Source organism: Cibotium barometz, chromosome 4 (genome assembly GCF_041138505.1).
Source record: "Cibotium barometz isolate CiBa-2024 chromosome 4, ASM4113850v1, whole genome shotgun sequence".
Classification (NCBI taxonomy): Eukaryota; Viridiplantae; Streptophyta; class Polypodiopsida; order Cyatheales; family Cibotiaceae; genus Cibotium; species Cibotium barometz.
In genome coordinates, this window is record NC_141049.1 from 30,920,842 (window position 1) to 30,947,728 (window position 26,887).

At 44.3% G+C, this 26,887-nt stretch overlaps 1 protein-coding gene across 2 annotated transcripts in view; it reads right to left on the reverse strand.

The window, feature by feature from the left end:
• The window catches only part of LOC147639151 (ARP protein (REF)), a 98,726-nt gene that overhangs the window by 50,933 nt on the left and 20,906 nt on the right, over nt 1-26,887 (reverse strand). The window contains exons 3-13 of one of the 2 annotated variants that reach the window (XM_086787809.1): nt 18,652-18,822; nt 18,325-18,509; nt 8,286-8,391; nt 7,852-7,928; nt 7,456-7,543; nt 7,126-7,318; nt 2,356-2,479; nt 2,171-2,248; nt 1,929-2,036; nt 1,747-1,842; nt 1,558-1,632 (exon numbers count right to left, since the gene is read on the reverse strand). In XM_086787809.1, the coding sequence (XP_086643935.1) occupies nt 1,558-1,632; nt 1,747-1,842; nt 1,929-2,036; nt 2,171-2,248; nt 2,356-2,479; nt 7,126-7,318; nt 7,456-7,543; nt 7,852-7,928; nt 8,286-8,391; nt 18,325-18,509; nt 18,652-18,822 (1,301 nt within the window). Of the gene's footprint in view, nt 1-1,557; nt 1,843-1,928; nt 2,037-2,170; nt 2,249-2,355; nt 2,480-7,125; nt 7,319-7,455; nt 7,544-7,851; nt 7,929-8,285; nt 8,392-18,324; nt 18,510-18,651; nt 18,823-26,887 lie in introns of both variants that reach the window. The other variant, XM_086787801.1, reaches the window with a different exon arrangement.

Genomic DNA, 26,887 nt, shown 5'->3' on the forward strand with positions numbered 1-26,887 from the left:
ATATCCGCCATCGACCGATGAGACACATCTTTGGATAGTGATGTGTATGATGCTTACCTTTGTTGCTAGAGTTTTCCTTCCAGATGTTATCCATTAGGAGCTCCTAGTACCGTACTTTTCCTCACAGTTATTTCAGTTTCAGTTAGTTGTTTTTAGCTTTTCTTACACAGACATTGTATCAGATCCACCAATTGTTGTAACCTTTTTGGTCTCATAGGTCATTTTGGCCTTTTGAAGACGTTAATATATCATTTCATTTCATTTCTCTCTCTCTCTCTCTCTCTCTCTCTCTCTCTCTCTCTCTCTCTCTATATATATATATATATATATATATATATATATATATATATATATATATATATAGATAGATAGATTTCTATATATATATATATATATATATATATATATATATAGATATATATATATATCTATATATATCTATATATAGATATATATATAGATAGATTTCTATGTGTGCGTGTGTGTGTCTGTGTGTGTGTGTGTGTGTGTGTGTGTGGGCAAAATCTTTGTCTCAATACTCACTATTTCTCTCTTGGGTGAGATATTGGGCTCTTTGGACAATCTGGAGTGAGCATAATTTGGCATACTTGGGTCGGCAGATTCACAAGTCATATGAATCTTTCCGAGCCTCATTGCGGCAATCCTTATATGATGCCTGCCATGAGGGTGATATGGATGCTTCTTGCATAAAGCTTTTCTTTTTATGTTTCTGATCTTTGGGATACTCTCCATTTCGGAGACCTCCCATCATGTAAATTTATGAGCATATAAACATACTGCACTAGATATTACCAAAAAAAAAAAAGCGCGTGGACAAAATCATCGTGGCTTATCTTATATAGCTTAGTGTTTTGTACAAACTTGCCCATCGTGACAAAGCATTGTTCCACTAAACTACAATACCGCATTAGAGTTCCAAGAGAGTAGAGAGAACACTAGCTCTATTGCACGAATGGAAGAAGATATTAGAAACATGAGGAAACTGGATATAAAACTTTATGTCTTTTCCCAATAGGCCTCTTGGAAGTAAGTGACTAGAGACAGCCATCACTAGTTACCAAGATTTTACAAGTGTTTAGCTTTATAATCTGGGTTCTTTATGATACAAGTTTGAAGTACGTGACTTGGGACCATCTCAAGAGCACTTACAACATAGAGAACATGTAATGAAAATATATTGAAGACACTCTTTTATGTATTTAAGTAAGGAAATGTGTTTTGCATTCGCACCTACAGCCCCCTCACATAGTGTATAACAAGACTTTGGATGTTTGGTAGTTACCTATCAGTGCTCTGCAGTGGGATGCAAGTGAGTGATACTCATACCATTACAAATCGTTTCCTTCTTTGACTACACAGTATAAATTGGGTTACAATATCTTGATAGCCATCTTCCTACCTCTCTGGTACAACAACCTGAATGTGATCTACAAAATATAATGTCTAGCAAAAGTCACAGAGCCTAGCTCACAAAAAGCCATCAGAGATTTTGCATAAACATATGGAGCAATTTTCTGTAAGTGAATGGTTTCTTGCCTGAACTGCAAACTGACCAGTGCCCCCCGCAGCTGCAGTTACTAGCACGGTCTCTCCTGTTCTCATCTTTCCTGCCTGTTCAAAGATGAATTTATTGAACCAGGAAGAGAAAATATAGCTATTACAAAAAGCTTTTAAAAGTAAAACACAAAAACATTTGTTTAATCCATAAGTGCAGAAGAAAAGGACCTCTTCTAAACCAAGTAAGGCTGTCAGGCCTGAAGTGAGCATGGGCACCACTTCAGGTATTACTGCTGGAACAGGTATCACGTAAGCTGCAGAAACCTACACTCCAAAACAAAGAAGGATTGCTAAGTATGTGTATAGAAAGGATATGCATCCCATCTAGATATGCACACAACATTAACAACCTCCGAAAATTCAGCGAAACCTCCGTAGCTAAGTGTAGCAACAGGAGCTCCAACGAACAGATCTTCTCTAGTAACACCCTTTCCTATCGCTGCGACAATCCCAACACCCTGTGATAGAACACATATCATGTTTATGCCATTATTCTCATGTAACAAATACACACATGGATACATATGCACCACATGGTGTGCACATGCAGGGGGACAAAAATGTAACATATCATCTACATTTGAAATGGAACCTCAAATCCAGCATCGAAAGGAAGCTTGGAGAGCGCTTCCTGCTTACTGCCAAAATAAAGTCCAGCACTATAGTTTACCTAAAAGAAAGCCACATACAATTATCGAGATTTTAACATTATGAGGAAGCCTACGATGTTAAATCACAATGCTTCTTTCCCTTTGCAAAAGCTCTTCAAAAACTCACATCGCTTGCATTCACACCGGCATATATATATTTCACCAACACATGACCATCTTTAACTGCACTGAAAGGAACCGAAACCAGCTTTGTTGCTACCCTGAATCTATTGCTCAATGTGTGTACAACCCTGCCGACACAAAAATAACTATATCAGAATGCAAAAACGCCATACCTAAATACGACAAATATAGAAACTCTTGCACCACTCTGTTGGACTAGCTGAAAACGAGGTGATATACTATGGCGTTGAACCTTCAAGATATCTCTTGTTGAGTAGATTTACTATTTATCAAACTATACATAGCTTTGGTATACAAACTATACATAGCTTTGGTATACAAATGTGTGGTCGATAAATCTCTGTATGCTAGATACGACCTCATTTGTGGGGCTCGGGCAGTTTGCATTGATCGAGTGTGAACTCAAAGTTTGGGTCAGGATCAGAGTTTCATCTTTATGATACACATGTGCATCTTTCCATTGTGACACCCTCTCTTTCTTTCTTGATTTGATATCACAGCTTCCCTAACTTCACGCCTATGAATCCTCCTAGCTAGAGGAAGTCCCCAAGGAAGGTTCTTCACCTCGTTGCTTGCAAGAGAAGCTCTTCTATCAATAAAAAAACAACCCAAGCAGCTTGAGATGGCTACCTTAGCTTCAGCTCGGAAAAAAACATCAATTTTGGCTCCTCACAAGAAAACCTCTTTTATTGTAAAGAAATCAATCCAAAAGGCTTGGGATTGTGTGTGTGTGTGTGTGTGTGTGTGTGTGTGTGTGTGTGGTCAGGATGTTCTCATCATGCAGGTAGACATTGAGGAAGCTTTCGATACCGTTCGATGGGATTTCAATGCAGCTGTCCTCGCCGAGTTGGGCTTCAGTCGTTGCATGCAACATGTGGTGCATTGGCTCTATGCGGATGGCTCTACACGCTGCCTGTTGGCTGATGCTCTCTCCTTCCTCCTGGTCATTGGGCCCCTCCATCCCCCAAGGCTGTCCTCTCAGTGCCTTGCTATATGCTATCGCCACTCATCTATTGTTGCTGGTATACATGGATGCTTTGGTTTCAGAGCAACGCTTGCATGGCATTGCTATTCCTTGGGGGACACCTTTTGTTAGCCAAGCTTATGCAGGCCAGCTCTTGCCTACTCTCTTGGAACAGCGTCAGCCCTAGACACTCATGCTTTCTCACTTATGCCTCTCTCAGGACAACAGCATTTGGGCACTGGACACCAGCTGTCCCAAATGTTATTTTCAGGCATTTTCAAGGCCGCATTCCTGGCTGTCCTTTTTCTACCCGTTTGCTTTCCTATTGGCAGCAGCTTTTGGCATATTTATCTTGGTCCAGCCGCCCTCCGGATCCAGGGCAACTCGCTTCGTCGACAGAGTGTACACTGGAGTCGGGTCTTTGATTCCCCTTTGGCACTTTTTCAGCCTCATAAGGCTTATTTTCTGCATCGCTTTGGCATTTCTCTAGTGGATGATGTAGTGCATGACAATGGCTGCATTCTCTTTTCCACAGGCCCGGACACGGTTTCATCTGGGGATGCATCATCGGCCTATATGGCATGCTATCGTTGAGTTGCTTCAGCCTTTCCAGCTGGTGCCTCGCATGTTTTCTCCTCTTCCACTACGTGATTGGACGATTGATCAGGGGCTACCAGGTTATTCAACTTTCTATTTTGCCAATCTGTCTGCCAAAAAAGCCTACTGTCTTCTTCTTCCGCAACCATGGATTCAACAGCAAGGCAATCGTTTTTGGCATTTGGATAGGCCGCTTGGGTGGTGAAAAACGTGTGTTCATTGTATATGGAAAAGTAAGCTTCCCCTCAAGCAGCAGGTCTTTCTCTGGCGATATATGGTGGGGGCCCTCCCAGTGGGTGTCCTTCTGGCTGTCCGACATATTGCCTCCTCAATTTGCGCTACTTGTTCGCATCCGCGCGAGACGGTCTTGCATCTTCTCTGGGCTTGTCCTACCGCTCAAGATTTCCTGGATCGTTTAACAGTTCTTCTCCATGTCCGGTTTCCGGGCCTTTCCTTTGGCAGGCACTTTTGGCTGTTTAGTAGATATCCCTCTACACCCGATTATGCTCTCTTTTTTTCATGGTGCCGTTATTGGGCCTTATGAAGTTTATACCATGCCCGCAACACTCAGTGGTTTGGGCACACTTCGGTGAATGTCTTTGCCTTTTTCAAATTCTCCTTGTTCCAGTCTCTCCAAGATGCCCACTTTCTTGGAGACTTTTCCACGGCCCAATTGGACGTGTTTTATCACTGTTTCTAGTTTTCCCGTAGTAGCTGCTCCATGTTGGGACAGCTATGAATGTACATTGCATTTATAATGAAACAGTGGTTTCACCAAAAAATGTGTGTGTGTGTGTGTGTGTGTGTGTGTGTGTGTGTGTGTGTGTGAGAGCGCGCGCGCGCGCTCTACGTCTGTTCGATTGCTGCTTGCCTTTCGTGGAGGTTCTCGTCTGTTGTTCGCCGTTCTTGGAGGTTCGCATCTTCTCGATTGTTCCTCTGCTCAACTGCTTCCATTGTTTAGCTGTTCGCCTTTCGTGTCCTTCTTCTCCCTGTGCTCGCCTACTCCTCCTCCTCGCCCGAGGTTTGTCGCCTGATTTTCTATCTTCGCTGTATTGTGTTGCTAGTCGTCTTCCTACTCTCCTGTTGTGCTGCGTGTTCTTTCTTTCTCATCTCTTTCTTCTGTTGTTCCCTTGCTACTCTCTGAGTCTCTTGATGTGGCTTCTTCTTCCATAGTTGTTGTCTACCTATTCACCTCTGTTAGTGTGTTTCTGATTTTCTTTTCCTCTTCTATCTTTGTTATGGATTGGCAGCCTAAAGTTGTCTACTCTCTTCGTAGAGATAAGGTTCCCAAGGACATGGATCCCAAGAGACTCAAAGAATCGGTAACTGTGAACCATGATAATCCTGATGCGCAATACCTGTTCGATGTACTACATTAAGATTTTGAAGAAAATCAGACTGCCTGGGACAAGCCTAAACCAACTTTGAAATACAAAATTCATGTCCAAACTATATTGCAGTCTGGTCTCCGAGAGGCGTAAGCTAATCCACATGTATCTCGCCTCCGAGTCTCGTGCTACGGCTTGAACATGCTCATGTAACCCATGTTTGAAAAGCACTGCAATACCTCCTGAATCTCGGGAGGTGGCCTGTCTCATCCCCTGTCGGTGAGCTGACTCCCACTGATAGCCCTCAACCCGTGGTAAGCCCGTCTCCGGGCTCTCATGTGTCTCTGTCATCAAGATGATATCCCGGCCCTCCATCACCTCCTCAAGTCTCCCTGGATGTGTCCATAGGACTCCATTACAGTTCCAAACTCCTATGTGTATCTCTTTGTCTTCATGTTGTTTCCTCCGTGTCTCATAGGCCAGATGGCGCTATTCGACCCTCTTCCCATCAATGTAGATGTGACCATCCCTATAATGTGCCTTCTTCCCTTCTTTGCGTGCCGCCTTGATCTTCGGCATGCATAATCTTCTGTGCTCCAGCTGCATCCATGTGAGGTCATCATCGAAGTAGATGGGATTCCCTGGCAAGCTCCTCAAGATAGCCCGTCTTCTCATAAAGCTCATCCTACTCTCCTTGTCCGGAAACTGTAGCACTAAGGCCTTGCCTTTGGTGGAGTCCTTTGGGGTTATCCTCCATACTCTAGTGAATGGGAGCGGCTCATCCTCCTTTAGTCCCAGCTTGGTACATAGGTTCCGCCCGTCAATCTCGGGCCTGGAGACAGTGCTCTCTGGTATCCCTGTGACTCGGATGTTTAGGCGCCGGATCCGTCGCATCTTCTCTTCATCAAGAGTAGACTGCATCATGTGTACATCTTCTTGTACCTCCTTGATGTTCTTCTCCATAACTTGTACATCTTCTTGCACCTCCTTTTGAATGTTCTTCTTCATCACTTCTACCCATCCTTCGCGGGCCGCCTCCATTTTCCCCTCAATTGTGTGGGTGAGGGTTTTGATCTCTTCTTTGATTGCCTCTTTGTCCACCTCAAGAGTCTCTCCTTCCTCCCGTGGACGATCGCGTAAGGAGCCACTTCACCCTTCAAAAGGTTGATTTCCTCCTGCATGGCGAGCTTTTCCTTCTCCCACTCCTCTTGCATGGTAAGCTTCTCTTCCTTCCATATCTCCGCTTCGGCCTCCAGCTTTCCCATGCGCGTCAATAAGTCCTTCTTGATGGCTCCAATGTCTTCTTCTGGTCCTTGATAAGATCCCTAAGGATATGATCAAGCTGGCTGATTTTGTCATCTACAAACCCTCCCATTGTAGAGGGAGGGAATGTTTGAAAGGATCAGGTAAATATGTGTGTGTGAGAGAGAGAGAGAGCTAGACAAGTTTTGGGTTTATAAAAGCAAGAACAAATATTTGGCTTTTACAATCATGCTTAATAATTAGAATACAGAGTCTCATGTTTCAATAGCTAACCATTGCAGCTATGCATACAACATGAGCTTATAATTGGAAAAGCCATAATGTGCCCTGCTATACAACTTACACTTTTTGCCAATGAGGTGATAGCTCAAGTGGTAGAGATGTTTGACTAGGACCAAGAGGTCCTAGGTTCAAAACCCCACATGGTGCTTCCTCGCTGCGGCATCAGTGATCACCTACTACTGGCGGATAAAAAAGTGCCTATGGGCAGGCACCTAGGGGCGGTGAGAAAATGGTAACTACGGGAGGATCTTGGGCCCTAGGCCAATCAGAGTGTTTGGGGGGGGGGGGGGGGGGGGTGGGGGGGTGGGGGGGCTCTTACACTTTTTGGAACTCTTTTGGCAATGTTATTGTGTACACTTGAGACTTCTGCTGCATGCTTTTTTGTGCTGGTTTACTCTTCAGTAAGTACTTCTTCTTTTCCTCTGGAGTGGGCCAATACTCCAAACCGCGTCGATTGGAAATCCAGAGGCAAGCACCTGCCTTGCTTTCATCTTCAAGAAGCTCAAATGCACCTTCAAAAGACAATTGAAACTTTTCATTAACATATAATTATGATCGACAAGCTGTTCTATAGGAGAAGCATACAATCACTTTTTCAAAAGAGAAAACACACAAAGCGAAGATTGATGAAGATTGATTTCCAGCACACCTTGAAGGAATTTCTCCATGGGAATGAATCCACCGAATGCTTCTATAAATTTATTATTTAGAGGTCCCGTCATGTCTGTTGCTAAGAACTGCACAGTAATCAACCCAAAGGAAAGTGCAATTTGAGAGGAAGAGACGCATAGCGAAGGATGCACGCACACACATAATCACGTTACATGGTATACATACATACATACTCTGTATATATGCATAAATCATGCAAAAGCGTGATGCATAATTCACAACCCTCGTCACGGACTTATAAATGAAAACTATTCAATTATGTGATAAGCCTGAACCCACCATATTGCAGTGGTTAAACCGCTACTCTACCAAACTAATCATGGATACTACGGAACGTGGTAAGCATGTCTAAGAGATTCATCCATACACATACCTCTGGGCAGATAACATTAACACGGATCTTTTTTTTCACAAGACTTCCAAGGGACCGACTGAAAAGAACCACACCACCTGTGCCACACAATCAAAACCAATTGAACCACACTTATTTTAACAAAAAATTGCCTTAACTAAACTGACAATGATACAACAATGTCCAGGGGTGTGTAGCATGGTGGTGAAAAATTTTGCAGCACAATGTAAGGACCGGGGTTTGATTACCCCCCAGCCTACACCCTCTGGATGCACTGTCTATAACTGAATAATATTTATTTCATCCAAAATAAAAAGATACTCAATGTGCTCTGCCAGGGAGGACAAACCTGTATTATAAACAAAAAAGCTTGAGATTTCCTTTTGTTGGACACAATCATGAAAAGATTATGAGAATCATGCTCTACAAAGAAACATTACAAGATTTCTAATGACCTTTGGTTGCTGAATATACAGGCCCATCATATGAAGGATATAATCCAGCAGCAGAGCCAACATTCAAGATAGTTCCACCATTGCCTGATCCAATCATTGCCTGAACCTGCAAAAATTAAGACGTACTTTCAGTGTACCACCAATCTCTCGCACTAAGTAAACCTTAAAAACTCTCAGCTCATAAAATCACTCCCAAAATCATAAAGAGAGTCTATTTTTTCTTCCCGATTCAGCCACACAAGAAACCCTGAGGCTTAGTCAAATCAAAACTAGTGACATACCACTAGCAATAAGATCTTGAACATAGGCTTGATTCACAACTTTCCAGGCTGAAGGCAAACTCATTGGCCAAAAGTGATGCAGGCCTTGCATGATGGCGGAGGCCTACTAACCTTAGACAGGCATGGCAAAATGGCATCCCATGGAAGCAATTTAATTGCTTAATTTCGCTTGCAGAAAACTTTAACTATATTCATTGGGTGAACCACCTAGACACCGATGGCAGTGTAGCCTAGTGGTTAAGTTTTCACTTGGTGAGTGGGGCTCCTGAGTTTGAACCCTGTTTAGAGCTCCCCATGCAACACCTAGTTCACTCTATACTCAGGCACCCGTCTACATGTCCAACTACAGACTAATCGTAGGGAAAAATTTTTTTTTTTTTTAAGACCACTTAGACACCTACCCCAAGAACCCCCCTGTCCATCTGTCCTCTATCTTCCACTTCGGCACCTTCTATCCATAAGCCTGTGAACCCTGCCTCACTTCGGCATATTCTTTTTCTTTCCAAGACTAGATCCTTCTATCAACATGAAAGAAAACGTCTACTCAATACAAACGAGAAGAAATAAGCTACAAATTGCCCCTCGAGTCAGGTCAAAGCCAAAGAACAAGGGAGCTCCCTCTCCAGCTGGCTGCTCTCAGAGGGAGGCTACATCGAACGAAGAGGGAGAAGAAATAAGATTCAAATTGCCCCTCATGTGAGGCCAAAAAGCCAAAGAACATATATGCGTATGTTCCTGCCGGGTAGCACTAGAGGAGTTCTGTTTGGCAGTAGGGGCACTCATTAATTGGCACAAATCTGTTGGTTTTTGGGTTAGTGATTCACCAATAGTTGCTTGGGGTGCAGAGCTTGGTTTTACTTGGATTAGCAGAGGATGCACTGCTAGATATTTGGGATGCCAAGTTGGGATTGATATTTCTCCTGCAGTGCAGTTTGCTCTGGTACTTATGAGTATCCGGAAGAAGCTCCTCCATTGGAGCTCCAGGAGATTAGATTTAGCTTCCAGAGCTTTGGTGGCTAATCAAGTATTGCTTGCCTCAGCTTGGTTTATTGCCTCTTGTTGGTGCTTCTCTCGTGCGTGCATTGGCCAATTGCGGAGATTGATCTGCGATTTTCTCTGTTCGGGTTTGGATGGCACCTCAGACACTCGTGCCAAGGTAGCTTGGCTCTCAGTTATTCAGCCCAAACAAGAGGAGGGCTTGAATATTATCGATCCGGATGTCAAGTGCAGGGCGTTGCTTTGCAAACTTGTGGTCAAAAGTTTCCTACCAGGCACTAAGCCTTGGAAGGATTTTTTCTTGTCTCAAATTTCCGGATGTACACCCAGGGTCAGGAGAGACTGGATGCCCAACACACGATTTTTGTTCACAGAGGCTGATATCAGGGCACCATCTTCCCCTCTTATTGCAGCCATTGTCAGAGCATGGAGAAGCATGAGATCTTTTTTGCGACAAAGGCTTCCTAGGTCTTTGGATGAGGCTGACCGACAACCTATTATGTGGAACGAGCTCATCAGGGATGAGGCTGGTCGCCCACTTGGTGCATCTGGTTATATGCAATGGTCCAGATGGGAGAGATGTGCATGAACAGTTCTTGCTTGGAAGACCTTTAAGAGTCTTCCGGAGGATCAGAGAGCTGCATCCATTCAGTATCTTAGGGGCTCTCGCATTCGTATTGATCAGATTGATGCAGCTATTCTGCATGAGTGGCTTTCTGGGACCTTTCATGGAGACTATCATCCGAGTTGGCTGGGAGTTTTTTCGAGGATAGACATACCTCTGCAGGTCATTGCTCTCCCGGGCCAGGAGGCTACAAATTGCATCATTTACTCTATCATGCCTGGAGGGAGATTGAGGAGATGTAGTATGGAGGAGATCATCCTAGATACTAGGCTTAGTCGAGTGAGGATTGTTGGTCATTCAAGGAAGCATTGGTTCATTGACCCTTCTCCTCAGATAGTGACTCATGGCTCTTGGTGTTTGTGGTTATATGGTGGTAGTCCTATCAGATATCTTCACTGGGATCCAGGAGAGTGGGAGTGGATTGATGCCTTCGATCCTTTGAAAAGCCTTCCTTTTTTCAGTTTCACTGTCTGGAATGCCACGCTTCTCCTCACTCGATAGATGCATAGGATCCCTACTCTCAGGCCTCATTGGGAGAGCTATGATATTTCTCCAGTGATACAACGCAGATATTGGCATAGACTTTGGCACTCATACAGAAGGAGCCAAATCTCTCATTTCTTTTGGTTATTCTTACATGGTGATCTTCCCACCAATCAGTGGAGATCGGTTTTCGGTGTAGCACCTTCCTGTCCTAGGTGTGCAGCAGATTCTGAGACTATACAACATTGTTTATGGGGATGCAACACTGCACAGCAGACTTGGGGTTCTGTAGCCCAACTTATGGGCAAATTGAGTGGCCGAGCCATGCATGTGACTTGGGGGCCAGTTGCTTGGCTCTCCCAATTTGGTCCGCAGCTTTTTTATGAGGACAATGGTACAGATTCTCCTATTTTCATTCGTAGAAGTATTGCCCAGCATGGTTTATTGCAGGATGTTCCTCACTCTGATTATACACCCCCCAGACAAAGGATTGACACCAGTTGGGAGATTGTTGCCAATATTATAGCACGGCAGATCTAGAGAGCTAGATGCACAGAGGCTATTGAGGGTGTCTAGATTTTTGGGTCTCAGTGCATTAGTACTATATGGGGTGATATCATCCATACTCTTATGGCTACTTGGGCTTGCATTCAGGGGCCCTCTCGTTCTGCGCAGGCGAAGCGCGTGATATTTATGCGGGAGTGGGACCATGGCATCTTCTTTTCCTCTAGTACCATGGGTCTTCATATCATGATGCTCCTCGGTGGTTGAAATCACCTTACATATTGGGGTGATTCTATTCTTTTCCGGCTTATAGTTGTGATTGTTGTGATTGTTGTATGTCTTTTTCATACTTAATAGAAGTCTCTTTCTAAAATAAAAAAATAAAAAATAAAAAAATAAAAAAGCCAAAGAACAAGAGGGCTCCCTCTCCGGCTGGCTGCTCTTAGAGGGAGGTTACATCCAAGGAAGAGAATGAGGGGAGGGTGCCTTGATGCCAAACAAGTCCGGAATTCTCGCAGGTGTGAAGGGGCCAGGGCTCCAAGTGCGCAAGAATGTTGCCACGGCACCATTGCATCCAATCCGAGTCACTGGTGAGGTGCTCCCCATTATCCCCGGAGGGTGTGGATGATGCCCGTTGAAACGTAGCAGACAGTCTCCGCTAGCAAGGTAACGGATTTGTAAATGGCCTCATGCCATTTTGCCGCTCTCAGGTAGAGGCTACATCAAAGGAAGAGAAAAAAAGGGCAGGAGGCATTGATGCCAAATGAGTCCCGAATCCCCCCAAGTCAAGGGCCCCCGGCTCAGTACACAAGAAGGCTGCACAGCACCGCTGCATCCAATCTGAATCTCCGGTAAGGCACTCCTATCGCCCGCTGCATCCAATCTGAATCTCCGGTAAGGCACTCCTATCGCCCCCAAGGGGGGGGGGGGGGGGGGGGGGGGTGCTTTGATTCCAAACAAGTCCGGAATCCCCCCAAGTCAAGAGGCCTGGGCTCCAAGTGTGCAGAAGGCTGCACAGCACCGCTGCATCAAATCTGAAACTCCAGTGAGGCGCTCCCATCGCCCTCCGAGGGTGTGGATGATGCCCGTCCAAATGTAGCAGCCAGTCTCCATCGGCTAGGTGACAGATTTGTCAATGGCGTCAGGGAGGCAATGCTGCTCACAGGGGTCTCTGGGGTCCACTAGGGCACTAGGACCAAGGAGGCATGGATGACTGACACCCAGAAGCGTGTGAGCTGAGGGGCAAGACCTGTGCCATTGTCCTCGTAAAGTAGAGCCACTCCACCTCCCATGCGTGATGTAGCAGGCAGTGCTAGGCTCGGAGGTCAACAAACAAAGAATCTTCCACCAAACCTATTGCACCTTTAAGCAATTACAAAGGTTGAGATGATGCAACTCTTAGAGGGTGCCACAGTGGCTACAGCTCTCCCAAAAACCGATGCCAAAAATCCATGAGAAAGCTGGAAGGGAGGTCAACTGTAGAGTGTCCACGTATCCCATCAGTCGAGTACTTGCACACTAGAACCACCCGTGCGCAAATCTAGTTGAAGAAAGCTCCAGTAGAGTGTGTGCGCCTATGTGCAAGGGCTTACAAAGATGGCAAGAGGAGAGTGCAACGGAACTCAAAACACAAGCTCGCACAAGTAACCCTAAATCTACTATTTGTATTATGTACAATGAAAATGTTCACGTACAAAACTAAAACGTTGAATGTAATCCCATGATCTCAGGCCAACACTGTTGCTAAATATTGTCTTCAAACGCACACTCCAGAGATCACTCTTTACTTCTGTGCACTTGAGGAAAAAGAGATTATGCATTGAATATCTATCCGCTAATTATTTAGGGGCGAGGATGCTGGTCAACCTGTTGCTGCTCACAACTTGCTACAAAAGGTATTCACACATGTTTATGATGCCCAGCCTGCTGCTCAACTTGCCCACATCAGTCCAGGCTGCCTATGACCCGTTCAAACTGCCCATATGGCTGCCGGACTGGCCCGTATGACTGTGCCTGCCCAAACCGGTACCTTAGTCTAACCGTGAGCTGCAGTCCAAGCCGCATCACAGCTGGCGAGCTCGTTCCACATCAGGGGCTGGCAGAGGCGCTCCTTATCACAGGTGGGTGGTGACTAGAAGAGGAAAGGGCAACGAGAACCCCAAGCACGGAAGAGGCTGGCTGCAAACTTGTCCTCAAAGGAGGTACTAAGTTGCGGAGCAGGGGGATCCAAGATACCAAATTGTGGTGCCTCTGGGTATCCACAGAGGAAGGCATCAACTGAACAGGAAGTCAGAGTAGGACCCAAAAGCCATACGACTTGTACCATTTCATGTGTGCAACAAAAGCAAGGCAAAACTCCTCAATAGCTGCAGAAAACACTGAAGATTCCTTTCCACACCAGAAAGGTAGGCTGCAGTGTCATTCACAAACTCTGCTAGAAAATCTCCTTTAGGCTACAAAAGGGCAGGTTGGGCCCCTATTTGCAAGCACAAAAAACTGCTCATGGCCTCCATGATGAAGAGGAAAAGGAGGACAATGGACAGCCCTCATGCACTGAGTGGGACATAGAAAAGCGCTCCCCTCTCGAACCCTGAATAAGGACCTAGCTATGGGCCAATGAGTAGAGAGCCGAAACCCCAAAATCTAGGATGCTTAAAAGCCCATCCACAGCATGGTACTCTCCAAGGAGGTCAAATCAACTCCATCATAGGCCTTCTCGAGGTCAAGGAGGAGTGCTAGATCCACCAGGCAAAACTGTGTCAAGACCGTTGCCTCCCAAAAGGTGAAAATATTATTCCAGGATACTCCATTCCTGGATAAAACCGGTCGATGTATGAATGAGGCCAGGGAGTGTTAACAACCACACTGGTTAACATTACTTCTAACGCGTGGTCACACCATTTTGTAACTACTTTTTGTAACTGCACTAAGCGCTTCATGATCTATAATTATGGCATTTAGCCGGGCCTATGACATGTGTATTGCCAGCTTAGATGGATTTTATATATACATTGAGCCTACATTAAGCACATTAGCTTTCTTGGCCCTTGGACATTCCATGGGCGGCTGGACATTGCAAATATGAGGCCATGTCTATAAGTCATTTTGAGTAATGAGAAAAGGGACTATCCCATTAATCACAATTGAGTCTAGAGTCTTCTCTCTTGCTCATGTGTTTTAATAATTTGCATCATTGCTTTCTCTTCTGTATGCATACTTGTGGATGGTTGTGTGTTTGCTTGATGCTACGCTTGTGTATGCTCTCTCTCTCTCATTAGATTTTCTTTCACCTCCACCATCTTGCAAGCACCATAGGCATTGCGTTGAGGTTGAGCTCTTCCATAGACATCGGGTTGAGGTTGAGCTCCTCCATAGCTGTCTCCCCATTGCTCTCTCCTCCCATCTTGCAAGCTCCAAAGGCATTGGGTTGAGGTTGAGCTCTTCCATAGCTCTCTCCCCATTGCTCTCTAGCCATTTGCAAGGCAACAATGGCGTGACACCGTCAGTGTGCAAGGTAGAGGACCCTAGCTTCCCACAAGAGGACGTGTGCACGGCAAAAAACCCTAGCTTTCCACAAGAGGGAGTTGTCTTTGTCTCCATAGAAAGCTAGAGACAAAATCCCCATCATTGACGCTTCCATTCTCCCCAGTCCCTTCTTCTCCTCGTGCAAGGCATTAGATTGTTCCCGATTCGGTGAACATCCTTGGTGCTGTTACTAGGGAGGTGCCCTAGCTTAGGACTCCCTTGCAATTTCCTTGTTGAATGGTGTTTAAGTTGCTCGGTTGGAGTACAAATCCACCGGTTTTGTGAGCTAAACTTGGTTGTTTTTTTTTTACCAATGAAGCAACCGAGCAGTGAGGAACAACAAACCTTCCGATTGTTCATAGCATGTAAGTGACCAATCCTATCCCCTTTTATTAAGAAATTTCTGGGTTTTTGAGGTTTTTCGAAATATTAGAGACTAATCAATCTAAGCATCATTACCACACATTGTCTATGTGATTAAATAGCTTAGGAGCAGGGCAACACACTATCTAATCAAAAATTCCCAACGAAAAAAAAAAAAAAAGAAAATGGGAGTAATTAGGACAATTACTAGCATCAAGGAGAAAACCTGTAAAAACTTCTCTATTTTGCGTGATCGACTGGGGCTGCAAACGTATGTTCCTAGCCCTGCATAGGCATTTACCTAGCCGGAACAAAGGATCCAGCCAAATCTAATCTAAAACCTAGCTAGAACACATGTGCGTACCCACAGAGAGCTGCACCCTAGGAACCATAATAGCAATAAAACGATGCTTTTCATACATGTTTCTTTATACCCTTTTTTGGACCCTGCGACATTCCGAATTGTATCTTGAAAAAAGACCTGCTACTACGAGAGGCCTATATGTCAATATCCCACTCCCATTCTCCCAAATCCCACTATAGGTATTTGATAGAGCTTCCTCCAGCCTGGACACTCCTGTCTTGAGTCTAGACCAAGGCCCAGGTTGTAGGTAGGTGTAGGCAACGTTTATGATTCTATTAATTGTTTTAAGTTTAAATAATGCCTATTTCATAGCTACTATGTTTTGTACAACACTCTTTCATAAAATAAGCATCATACATAGTTTTTTTGGGAGTTGTGTTTCATAAAAGTGGCTAGACGTATGAAACACGTATGAAACATTATATGAAACACCTTTCATGGAATGCCTAGCAACTACGCTAGAAATGCACGTTTCTACACAACTTACCCTTGTGTCTACACTGTGCATGTCCATGTCCATAATTCTCTGCAAGCAGTGCATTTGTAGACGGACCCATGCACGTTCACGAGGGGATACGCACAGCACCCAGTAGTCTAGCCACACGTTTCCAGCAGTCCCATGGGTCGGATTCGGCCCCCCGTGGACGTTAATATAACTTTCTTTCTTTCTTTCTATGTATGTACGTACCTAGACATGTCCACAAACATACACAAAGAACATATCCACATATGTACCTACACTTTTGCACAAGCACGTACCTACATACCTGTCCCTAAGAACTTATGTTCTTATTCTCTATATACATGCATATCTAGAGGCACTTGAGACAAAAACCAAAATTCAAGAGCAATGAGCTGCATCTAATCTAGTTGGCTTCCAGCGGCCGATTCGCTAATGTACCTGCGGCAGCCCTCTAGAATAATGCAAAAACACATATTAATGCAAATCATTAATAAGCTGCATCTAGTATAGCTGGCTTCTAGCGGGCCAATTCATTAATGTGCATGCGCTGTAACATGACGGTAGTCCTCTAGATCTTAATGCAGATTAACGGAAAGACACACATTAATGCAAATCTCCCTATGGGGAAGCATGAATAAAAGCAAGCAATAGACAAGATAGATGTAGAACTAATCTATTATTTATTACTTACATGAATGAATATTTACAATGATTGCTGATAATGAGAACTTGATGATGCTCACGGTATGTTGGGTATGGCCTTATCGTGCTTGCCCACTCATGAAATACCCTCAACCCTAGCCCTCTATTTATCGTGTATTACGGGCTAGTTGGCTGGCCTTTAGGGTTGGTTGGCTGAGGGGAGATTACACCACCACCACCTATGCCAGCACCAAGAGCCCTAGAGAGGACAAAGCCCGTCAACTAATGAACAAATTTGACAAAATTAGTGATCCCATACCTCATTTAAGGATGTTCAACTAAATATGCGAGACCTTTGAGATGATAGAAGACCAAGTCAAGGTGAGTGCTTTCAGCCTCAAACTTGAGAACAAATCATGTCATTGGTTTTGCTCAATGAGCATTCACAGGAGGTTGTGGAGGCGCCAGAGGATGTTGGCAAAGAGCCTGCGGAGGCCCAAGAAGATGTTCCAACCGATCATGATGAGTCAGAAGACTTTGAGGAGCACGAAATGTTCCTTCCTCAAGGTCAAGCTGTGGAATCTCTGTCTTAGATTTCTGAGTGTAGAGTCTACACTCTTGTATCTTTTTGTTTTGTGTGTGGCGTTTGGAATTTGGAATGCTAAGTTTGATTTTATGACATGTTTCAATTTAATGTTATGTGATCCCCCTCTCCCTCCCCCCCCCCCTTTTCTGACATCGTGTTTCCGTTTCCCTTCCCTTGAAAAACCATTTTTATTTCTGGTAACTATGATTCCAACAAGGAAGACCAAGATAAGCCAAGGTACATTCCATTAAATTCTAATTCTGAGGGAATCGGGCTGATCCCCAGACTAAAACATAAACCAATTGTTACCAATAGTTATCAGATGCTTAGTACATTCATAGGCAAATTTGTGTGCGCAATTTGGATTTTCAAATGCTAAGTTTGATTTTATAACATGTTTCGATTCATTGTTATTTGATCTCCCCCCCCCCCCCGCGGGCGCGGGCGCGTGCGCGCGCGCGCCCGGTTGATGTGGTGTTTCCATTTCCTTCCCTTGGAAAAACTCGTTTTCGTTTTCGTTTCTGTTTCCCCATTTCCCACAACTATGATTCCAACAAGGAAGACCAAGCTAAGCCTAGATACATACCATTAAGTTCTAAGTTTGAGGGAACTGGGGCTGATACCCATACTAAGACATAAACAAATTGTTACCAGAAGTAAGCGTATGCTTAGCACATTCACAGGCAAAAAATCTCATCGGTGAAATCGGTCTTGAAAATGTTCAAAACATTCTTCCCAAGGCTCTCTGGTTCAACATAGACTGTAGTCTCCACAATATTCATGCAACATGAAGCAACACTAAACCTCAGCATAGAAGGGCAAGACCAGAGCTGGGGAGGGGGCAGCAGGACGGATAGAGAAGGGGCGGAAGGGCAAGACAGGGGCTAGAAAGGGGCTCAGACATAGTAAGGGAGTGCAGCAAGGGCTGAAAGGGGAGGGGCTGCTTGGGCTAGCCAGGGCTCATTTCCTTATGTTAGCCATAATCCTTTTACATGATTTGTGGAAAAACTAATATTTTTGAGATTGATTTCATAAAGAATGAAGGCCATGGACTGCAGAGAAAAGACACCACACCTCATTCTAGGCCATGCGTTCAAATTACAGCTTCATCGATTTTGCACCAGTCACAAGATTTCAAGGTACATTTTTCTTTTTGTTTGTTTGTAAATGCATGCTAAAGATCAGGTGTCTTAGATAGCAAGCTTACAGCCAGCCGTGTGCAGTCAATCACGGCAATCAAATTCACATCTACCACTTTACGCCAGGCACCAGTTCGGTTTTTACTGTAGTCCTTCATAAACTGTTCTCTCTCACTTATTCCAGCATTGTTGATGCAGATGTCCAATCTTCCAAAAGAGTCCTTGTGCTGTTGAAAAGCTAAGGTGATTTCCTCTGTTCACACCAAAAGCCAAAAAGAAATAAATGTCCACATGTAGCTTTCAACACAAGATAGGCAAATCATATGACCTGCACTTAATTACGAGTAGGGAACCAAGATTTTACAAGCTCAGAGATGTATTTGAAAGCCCCTTACCAGGTCTTGAGACATCACACTTGATAAATATTGCTTTGAGGTTGTCTGAGTGTCCAAGCTTCAAATATTCATCCTGCACTAATTTCACTGTTTCTAAACCAGCTGATTCTGAGTAATCCACCACAGAGAGTTGAACACCTTTTGTGGCCAAGGCCAAAGCCAAGGCTCGCCCTGTGCATAGTTTCAGTAACAATGTTGAATTGTTAAACGGTCATTATTTCATACACCATAGACAAGATAAAAGAGTCCTACAAACTATACAACCAAGACATAATGACTTGTCAGCTAATCACCACATGCCATCGGGAGGATGTATAAGACTACCCCATTGTACAAACCCTTATTTCGTGTCAAAAACCACAGCAATACCCACATAGAAGGCCCAAATATTCTTCAGAATCTCAACCAAAGAGCTCAGATCCATAGCACATCCAATTACTATTGGTATCACAAGTTTCACACTATCATCAGGGAACACATGTCTAGTGCCTTTGATGCCCTTAGATGCAGCATACATGGCAGTCACAGATTCATCCACCTCTTTACAGGATTCATTCCTCGTGATCACAGATATGACCTTCTCTTGAAGAGGTTAGTGACACACCCGAAGCCGTGGAATAGGTTGGTGATAGTGGTGCTTCTGCCCACATGACCAATCAAGTCCATATCTTGGAGGACTACCAGACTCTCTTCGTCAGTTTGTATTGGCGACAACTCTTCGCTTCCTGTCACCGGTGTTGGAAATGTTTTTTGGGTTCCTCTGCCACCTTACATGATGTTCTTTATGTACCACGGATTTCCAAAAATCTGTTTTCAGTATACAAAGCTTCTCAGAAGGGACTTGGTGTGTAATTTGATGATGAGGTCATCGAAGTAATTGACAGGAAGACTCTCTTGGTTGTTGCCAATGGAGTCCATGATGGGAGTCTCTACAAGATCATCAATTTTTCTTCCCAGATCCCTCACACTGAAACCGGCCTCTGGTAGAAACCAAAGTGCGGTAGACTAGCAGTCACCCTTCCACTAGTAGTCTAGATATGAAAACAAATTGGATTGGAGCTAGAGTGCCCCAAATCTGAAAATAAAACGACACCTGTTGGCCCCAAAGCTTGGCGCCCCTTACGGTATTTCTTTATTCAATTTCAAAAATATGCAAGGCTGAGTACAACAAAACCAGCCAAGAGATTACACCTGTATGTCCAATCTGGCAGCCCACAATACCTCTTAGCACAGAGGATTCACACACACAGATCTGTGTCTCAATGCAACACTCTGTGCTTCCCTCTACACTCTGTGCTTCCCTCTGATCAGCCAAGATAGTCAGCAAGACAGCCTTGAGCATACATCTGGCATATCTCATGCACATGATTCCACAACTCAACACAAACATACATTCACTGTCCCAATCTCTGTTTCCACCCTTTTCAATCTGCCATACCCCTCCTCTCACAAGGGGCCAGATAGCACAAATCTGCAGTAGACATAAGCTAATGGAAAGAAAGGTAGATGAACAAATTCAGAGCTTACCAAAATCAGCTCGTAGATCTGCACCGGAGGAAATGACCGTACCAGTCTGTACTTGCAGACACTTGTTTCAACAACTCTGCTTCACACGTGTGAGTGTACCTGTCTGTACCTTCCTCCCTGCATCCATCTCAATGCTGTACCTGAATGTACAAACCAGAAAATCTGCACCGTACCAGTCCGTACAGTTTCCACACGTGTCAGCTCTGCACTGGTCAGTAACTAACAGCAGCCGCCTACTGACTATACTTGTGAACTCAGCCTGCAAACTGTACTGTCCAGCGCCGCCTGCTCCTGAACTGTCCGTACACCGTACCTACAGTCGTGCAGTACTGTACCTACAGTCGTACTTGTCTGCGTTGCCTCTACCAGCAACTGCAGCCGCCTGCAACAGCCGCCGCCAGCACCAACAGTACGGATTCTTGTCAGCGCCGCCTGTACCTGCAGTCGTACAGCTCTTTACGGCCTGTTTTCTCATACAGTTTTCAGCGGCCAAACTTCTCTGCAGCAGCCAAACTTCTCTGCAACAGCCAACTAGCTTCCTTCTCCTCTCCACGCTTGAGCATACACGTTTGTCACATGCCTCCCAAAAGCAAGAGAGAGAGCGAAGAGAGAGAGGCATGCACTCCAAAAGTGGAGTTGCCCCCTCTCCAAACTTATCCTAGGGCCTCAACTTTAATAATCATTAAAGTTCCCTAGGGGCCACTAAGACCTAGGGGCAACCTTCAATAAAACATTAAAATATTAATGTTCTAGTTCCCCCCTTCACACCTGGAGATGTCCACACATCATTAACTCTGTCCGAGCACCCCAAATGTGAATCATTTAATATTTTGACTCAGCAACCACCATGCCCACACTTGTGCTGTTCCATTTTCACAGGGCCATGACATACCCCCCTCTTGAAAAATGGCAAGCGTCCTCGATTGCATTCTGGTGATACAGCAAAATATCCAAAGTGAAATATACAATATGGCAAGATCAGCGTCCCAATCTCTCTAAGCCATGCACATGTATCAATATCATTCACTGCAAACCAATGGCGTAGTAGTAGTCCAAGTTGTATACCACTGTGAACCATACACAACCACAATATCCCATGTGACTAGTACACATATATCATAGAAGTCCCATAAACAGATGTACTGTCAACCATCAGTACCTTCGGGTGAGATAAAAACTACACCAAGCGACCTCTAGATGTCATCTGAGCCTGTCTGTATCAAGGGAGCGGAGGTGCTACCCCCCTCTTGAGCATCAGGTAATGCTCTAGACCCGTGCTCTGCTGAACCTGAATGAGCCACAACAAGAGTCGGCTCTAACTCAAACGCATCGAGATAAAGCTGCAAAACCTAAGGTGAATCTGTTAAGTCACCTTCCTCCATCCACTTCGCATCCATCGGTGAATAGTTCTTGAACTTCACAAGATAGCGACGGGAAACTTTAACTCGTACCTTTCTTTCCTTATGTGCCAGTATCTGCTCTGGAATAAGAACCTCATCAAGTTCCTCAACTTCCGGCTGAGCCTCATCTGATACATCCTCAGGCACATCCCCACGGAAAGGTCTAAGGAGACTCACGTGAAAAGCATTGTGAATCCTCCAATGATCTGGTAGCTTCAAACGATAGGCTACCTCACCAATCTTTTCCAATACCTGAAAAGGCCCATAATAACGCATGCTCAACTTAGGGAATAAGCGCTCTTTACCCTTCATCTTCTTGAGTCTAGCCTTTTCAAAGCGCAAAAGAACCCAATCACCCAATGCAAACTCTAAAACACGTCTGTGACGGTCTGCGGCTTTCTTTTGCTTCTGCTGAGTTTTCTGGAGTGCCAACTTAACTCTCCGATAAGCTTCATCCATACTCTGCACATACTGATCAGCCCCAAAGATCTTATCCTTTGTGTGCAAAATGGGTGGTACCTTCTTCCCTCCTTCCACAATCTCAAAAGGCGCCTTGCCTATCGAGGTATGTACAGTGTTGTTATATGCAAACTCCACCAAAGGAAGATACTTTTCCCATTGTTGCTTGTGCTCTGACACATAACACTTAAGAAGATCCAACACTGTAGAGTTAGCCTCTTCTGACTGACCATCTGTTTGTGGATGAAATGACGATGAAAACTTGAGAGTTGTACCCATGTTGTCAAACAACCCTCTCCAGAACAAACTCGTCATCCGTGGATCATGGTCACTAATGATAGACGTAGGCAAGCCATGATACTTGAAGATGTTCACCATGAACAACTTCACCATATGATCCACTTTGATCGTCTTACGCACGGGAATGAAATGAGCCTGCTTACTGAACCTATATATGATAGTCCAAATGTCATCATTGCCCGTTTGTGTCCGTGGAAGATCAAATATAAAATCCATGGCAATGCTCTCCCAAGGTCTATCTGGAATAGGTAAAGACATTAATAACCCCGGTGTCTTTTGACGGTCAAACTTTACCTTCTGACATACGATGCATTGCCTCACAAAGGCATCAACATCTCTTCTCAAGGTTGGCCAATAAAAGAAAGTCTCCACTGCTTTTACCGTGGCGTTAATACCTCTATGACCTACATACGGTGGAGCATGACTTTCAATCATAACCTTGAGTCGCAATGGCCTAGTAACACACAGTCTGCCATGCATCAATAAAAACCCATCTCTGAGAGTGTAATGCTCATGCCGCTGACCCTCAGACATCTGATCATACAACCTTTCAAAGTCCTCATCATGGGCATACTGCTCTTTCATTTCATCAAGCTCATGATTTGAACAACATTCCATCCAAACAATGTACTAATTGTACTTTGTTTCCTCTTTTTGAGACCCATGTCTTAGTGTAAAACCACCACCTATTTCTTCTCACTCACTTTTGGAATTCATTTGAAGCACAAGTCATGAGGATGATGCAACTTATCATCCTTTAAGCAAGTGAAACTGCGGAGACCTGTGGCTTGCGTGACAAAACATCTGCCACTACATTCTTTTTGCCTTCCACATGCACAATCTGGAAGTGAAACATAGACAAAAAGTTTGCCCAACGCATATGCTTCTTTGAAAGCTTAGTTTGCGTGAGGAAATAACGCAAGGTCTGATGATCTGTCTGCACAGTGAAATCAGCCCCAAGCAAGTACTGTTTCCATGTAGAAAGAGCGTGAATTACAGCCAACATCGCTTTCTCATAAACCTGTAAATGCTTCTCGGCATCTTGCAATATTCTACTCTCATAGGCGATCACATGTCCCTCTTGCATGAGAACTGCACCAATGCTACTTCCGCATGCATCACACTGGACAACAAAAGCCTTTCGGAGGTCCGGTAACACCAATACTGGATCCGAAGTAAGCTTTTCTTTGAGCTTTTTGAATGCTGTAATTTCTTGATCAGCCCATCTAAACGGAGTTGCCTTCTTTGTCAAGGCATGAAGAGGCGAAGCAATTTCAGCAAAATACCGGATGTACCGCCTGTAATAGAAACACAATCCTAGAAAGCTGCGTACGTCATGCACAGTCCTCAAATCTGGCCAATTAAGAATTGCTTCCACCTTCTCTGGATCCATACGGACTCCATGCTTAGATACAATATGCCCCAAGATATGTATCTCTTGCAAAAAGAACTCACTCTTCTTGCCATTAACAACCAGCATATGGTTTCTGAGTTCTGCAAACACAATGGCCAAATGCCTTCTATGCTCTTCCTCAGTTTGTGAATGCACAATCATATCATCAAAGAATGTGCCCACAAACGCTCTATGAGGCCTAAAAATCCTGCCCATCATTCTGTTAAATGTGGTAGGTGCATTTGTCAAACCAAAGGGCATAACCAAGAACCATACAACCCAAACGTGGTTCGGAATGCTGTCTTATGCACATCCTCGGGTCTAATTCATATCTGATGATACCCGCTTTTCAAGTCAATGCGACTAAAGACTGTGGAGCCCTGTAAGCGGTCCCAAATGTCATCGATCCTCGGTATGGGGAATCGATTCTTGATGGTATTCTTGTTCAACGCCTTGTAGTCGATACACATGCGCCAAGAACCATCCTTCTTTTGCACTAAGAGTACAGGTGAGCAAAAGGGTGATGAGCTAGGCTGTATCAACCCTTTATTCAAAAGCTCCTGCACCTGACTCATAATCTCTTCCTGTTGGGCTGCACTAACACGGTACGGCGGTCTATTTGGTGGAATACTACCAGGAATTAGATCAATGGCATGATCTTCTGGCCTCTTAGGAGGAAGTTCTCCTGGCAATGACTCGAAAAAACAATCTTGGAACCCACATAAGAAATCAGTCCTGTCCTTATCTAACATAGACAAATTAGACTTAGACTCATCATCTTGTGCATCCTTTACATAAATCAAGTACGCGGAAAGATGCTTTTTCATTACTGATGAAATTGCCGAAGCGGATACAATATGAACAAATTCCCCTTTAAGTTTTACATCCAAAACATGTTCTTTCCCTCTATGAGTCAAAGTGATTTTCCTATTGTATGTATTGTTGGAAATAAGTGCACACTAGGTGTACTATTTCTAGTCTAGTTTCACTTAAGTCTTTGTGTCTTGAGTCTAGTGCCATGTGGCATCTCTACATTTATCCCATAAGTCAGTCTACTCAATCTTGTACTTCTCACCTATATATTGTAGGTGTCACATCAATGAAATCAATCAAGTTTGTGTCTTGTCTACACTCATCTCAAGGTAACCTTTGGTCTTTCAGTCTTGTTATCATTTCATTTCTAGTTTATTGCTTTCATATTTTCTACATGGTATCAGAGCAGGGTTTGCTCCTCTAGTCTTGCCACTACCCTACTGCTGCCCGCCATTCTCCCGGAGCTGCTCACATTTCTGCCCCGGCATTTGCTGCGCAAGCCTCTACATCTGCTGCCTATCTGCACAGATTTCTGTCTGCTATTTTCTGTGCTGTATCTGCCCCGACATCTGCTCCTGCTCCTGGCCCCGTGCTGCTCCTGAAATTCTGCGCCATCTTCTTCAAGAGGCTGCACTTCTCCAGGAGCTGCCCGAGGTTCTGCAACAAATTCTCCACCGCTGCTCGCTCTCCGGTCTCTCTAGGTATCGTGGCCCTGTACTACATCTCTCTTTATTTGCAAAAATCTCTGTTCGCAGCTCTCTCTCTTTCTCTCTCTCTCTCGGGTTACCCCTGAAATGGTGGAAGACCCGAGGAAAAAAACCAAAGTGGTATGCTTCAATATTTTCAGTTCTATTTTTCCTCAAAATTAATTCAAAACTGAACTCTCTCTTGTAAGGGAATAGACACTGCCCTTGCATCATTAGCAAGAGGTAAGACCTTCCCACATGGCATCTTCTACCCATTCTCTCATGTCTATCGACAAATTCAATGGGTCCAACTTTCATACTTGGCAAATCAAAATCAAGTGCCATCTTCTGAAAGAAGGCCTGTGGGATGTTGTTCATCATGCTACTCCCGAAGATTCCGACATTGAGCAAGTTATCACTTATGCTCCCACTGCCAAGAATGACAAAGCCTATGCTATCATCTTGCTCGGTCTTGGAGATGATTACATTCATCACATCTCCGACATACAGTCTGCTTCTCGAGCATGGATCACTTTGGATACCCTTTTTGGACCCCGCTCTAAAAACTCTAAGATTGCACTTATGATCTCATTCTTTGATCTATATATGCAGGAGGGAGCTACTATAGCCTCTCATGTCAATTATTTTCGCAGTCTTATGGTTCAGCTTGCATCATTGAAGTCCCCCATCTCCGAAGATATTGCTATTGCTGTGCTTCTCAAAAGCTTACCTGACACCTATGCTACTCTTGTCACTACCTTCAAGTATCACAATAATCCTACTCTTGAAGGTATCATCAATGCTCTCCAAGAAGAGGAAAGAACAAAACAACAAAAGGTAACTGACACTGCATTTTTAGCAAAGAAAGGAGGATCTAAGGTAAGAAAGCCTTGCACCCATTGTGGAAAAACTAATCATTTAGAGAAGGACTGCTTCAAGGCTCATCCATGCACCATTTGTGGCCATGATAATCACCGGGAGAAGGACTGCTACTCTAAAACCTCTACATCAGCCCCTGCATCTGCCCGCAGCACATGTTGCTGCAACATCTACATCAGCAGATCTTGCTGTTCATTCCTCACATGATGAGGAATGGGCTTTCTGATTACTTCATCTTTCTTGTCTACCACTTTGACCACCGATGATGTAGGTCAAGGGGTTCTAGTGTCTTACTCATTTTTGCTTTTTGACCTCTCTCTTGTCCCTACCCAAGAGGCAGAGATTGCCCTTGAGGAGGGGTTGTCTTCAAGGTCCATCTATTTGTCTACAGTCAGTCTTCTGTCTATCTAGTCTTGTCTGTCTGTCTATCTGTTGTCTATCTATCTGTCTATCAATCTGACTGTGTCTTGTTTTAGATCCACCTTGTCCCTACCCTTGTGAACCCATATGAGGATATCACTTGAGGAGGGGTGTCTCAGGATCTTTTGTCTCTCAGTCTATCAGTCTTTATGTCTGTCTTCTAGTCTTGTCCATCTTATCTTCTAGCTTGTCTCTCAATCCTTGTCTAGTCTCTCTGTCTTGGTCTTATCTTTTGTCATGCCATAGTCTTGTCTTTTTGTCTTCCTCCTAGTGTCCACTTAAGGAGGGTGTTGGAAATAAGTGCACACTAGGTGTACTATTTCTAGTCTAGTTTCACTTAAGTCTTTGTGTCTTGAGTC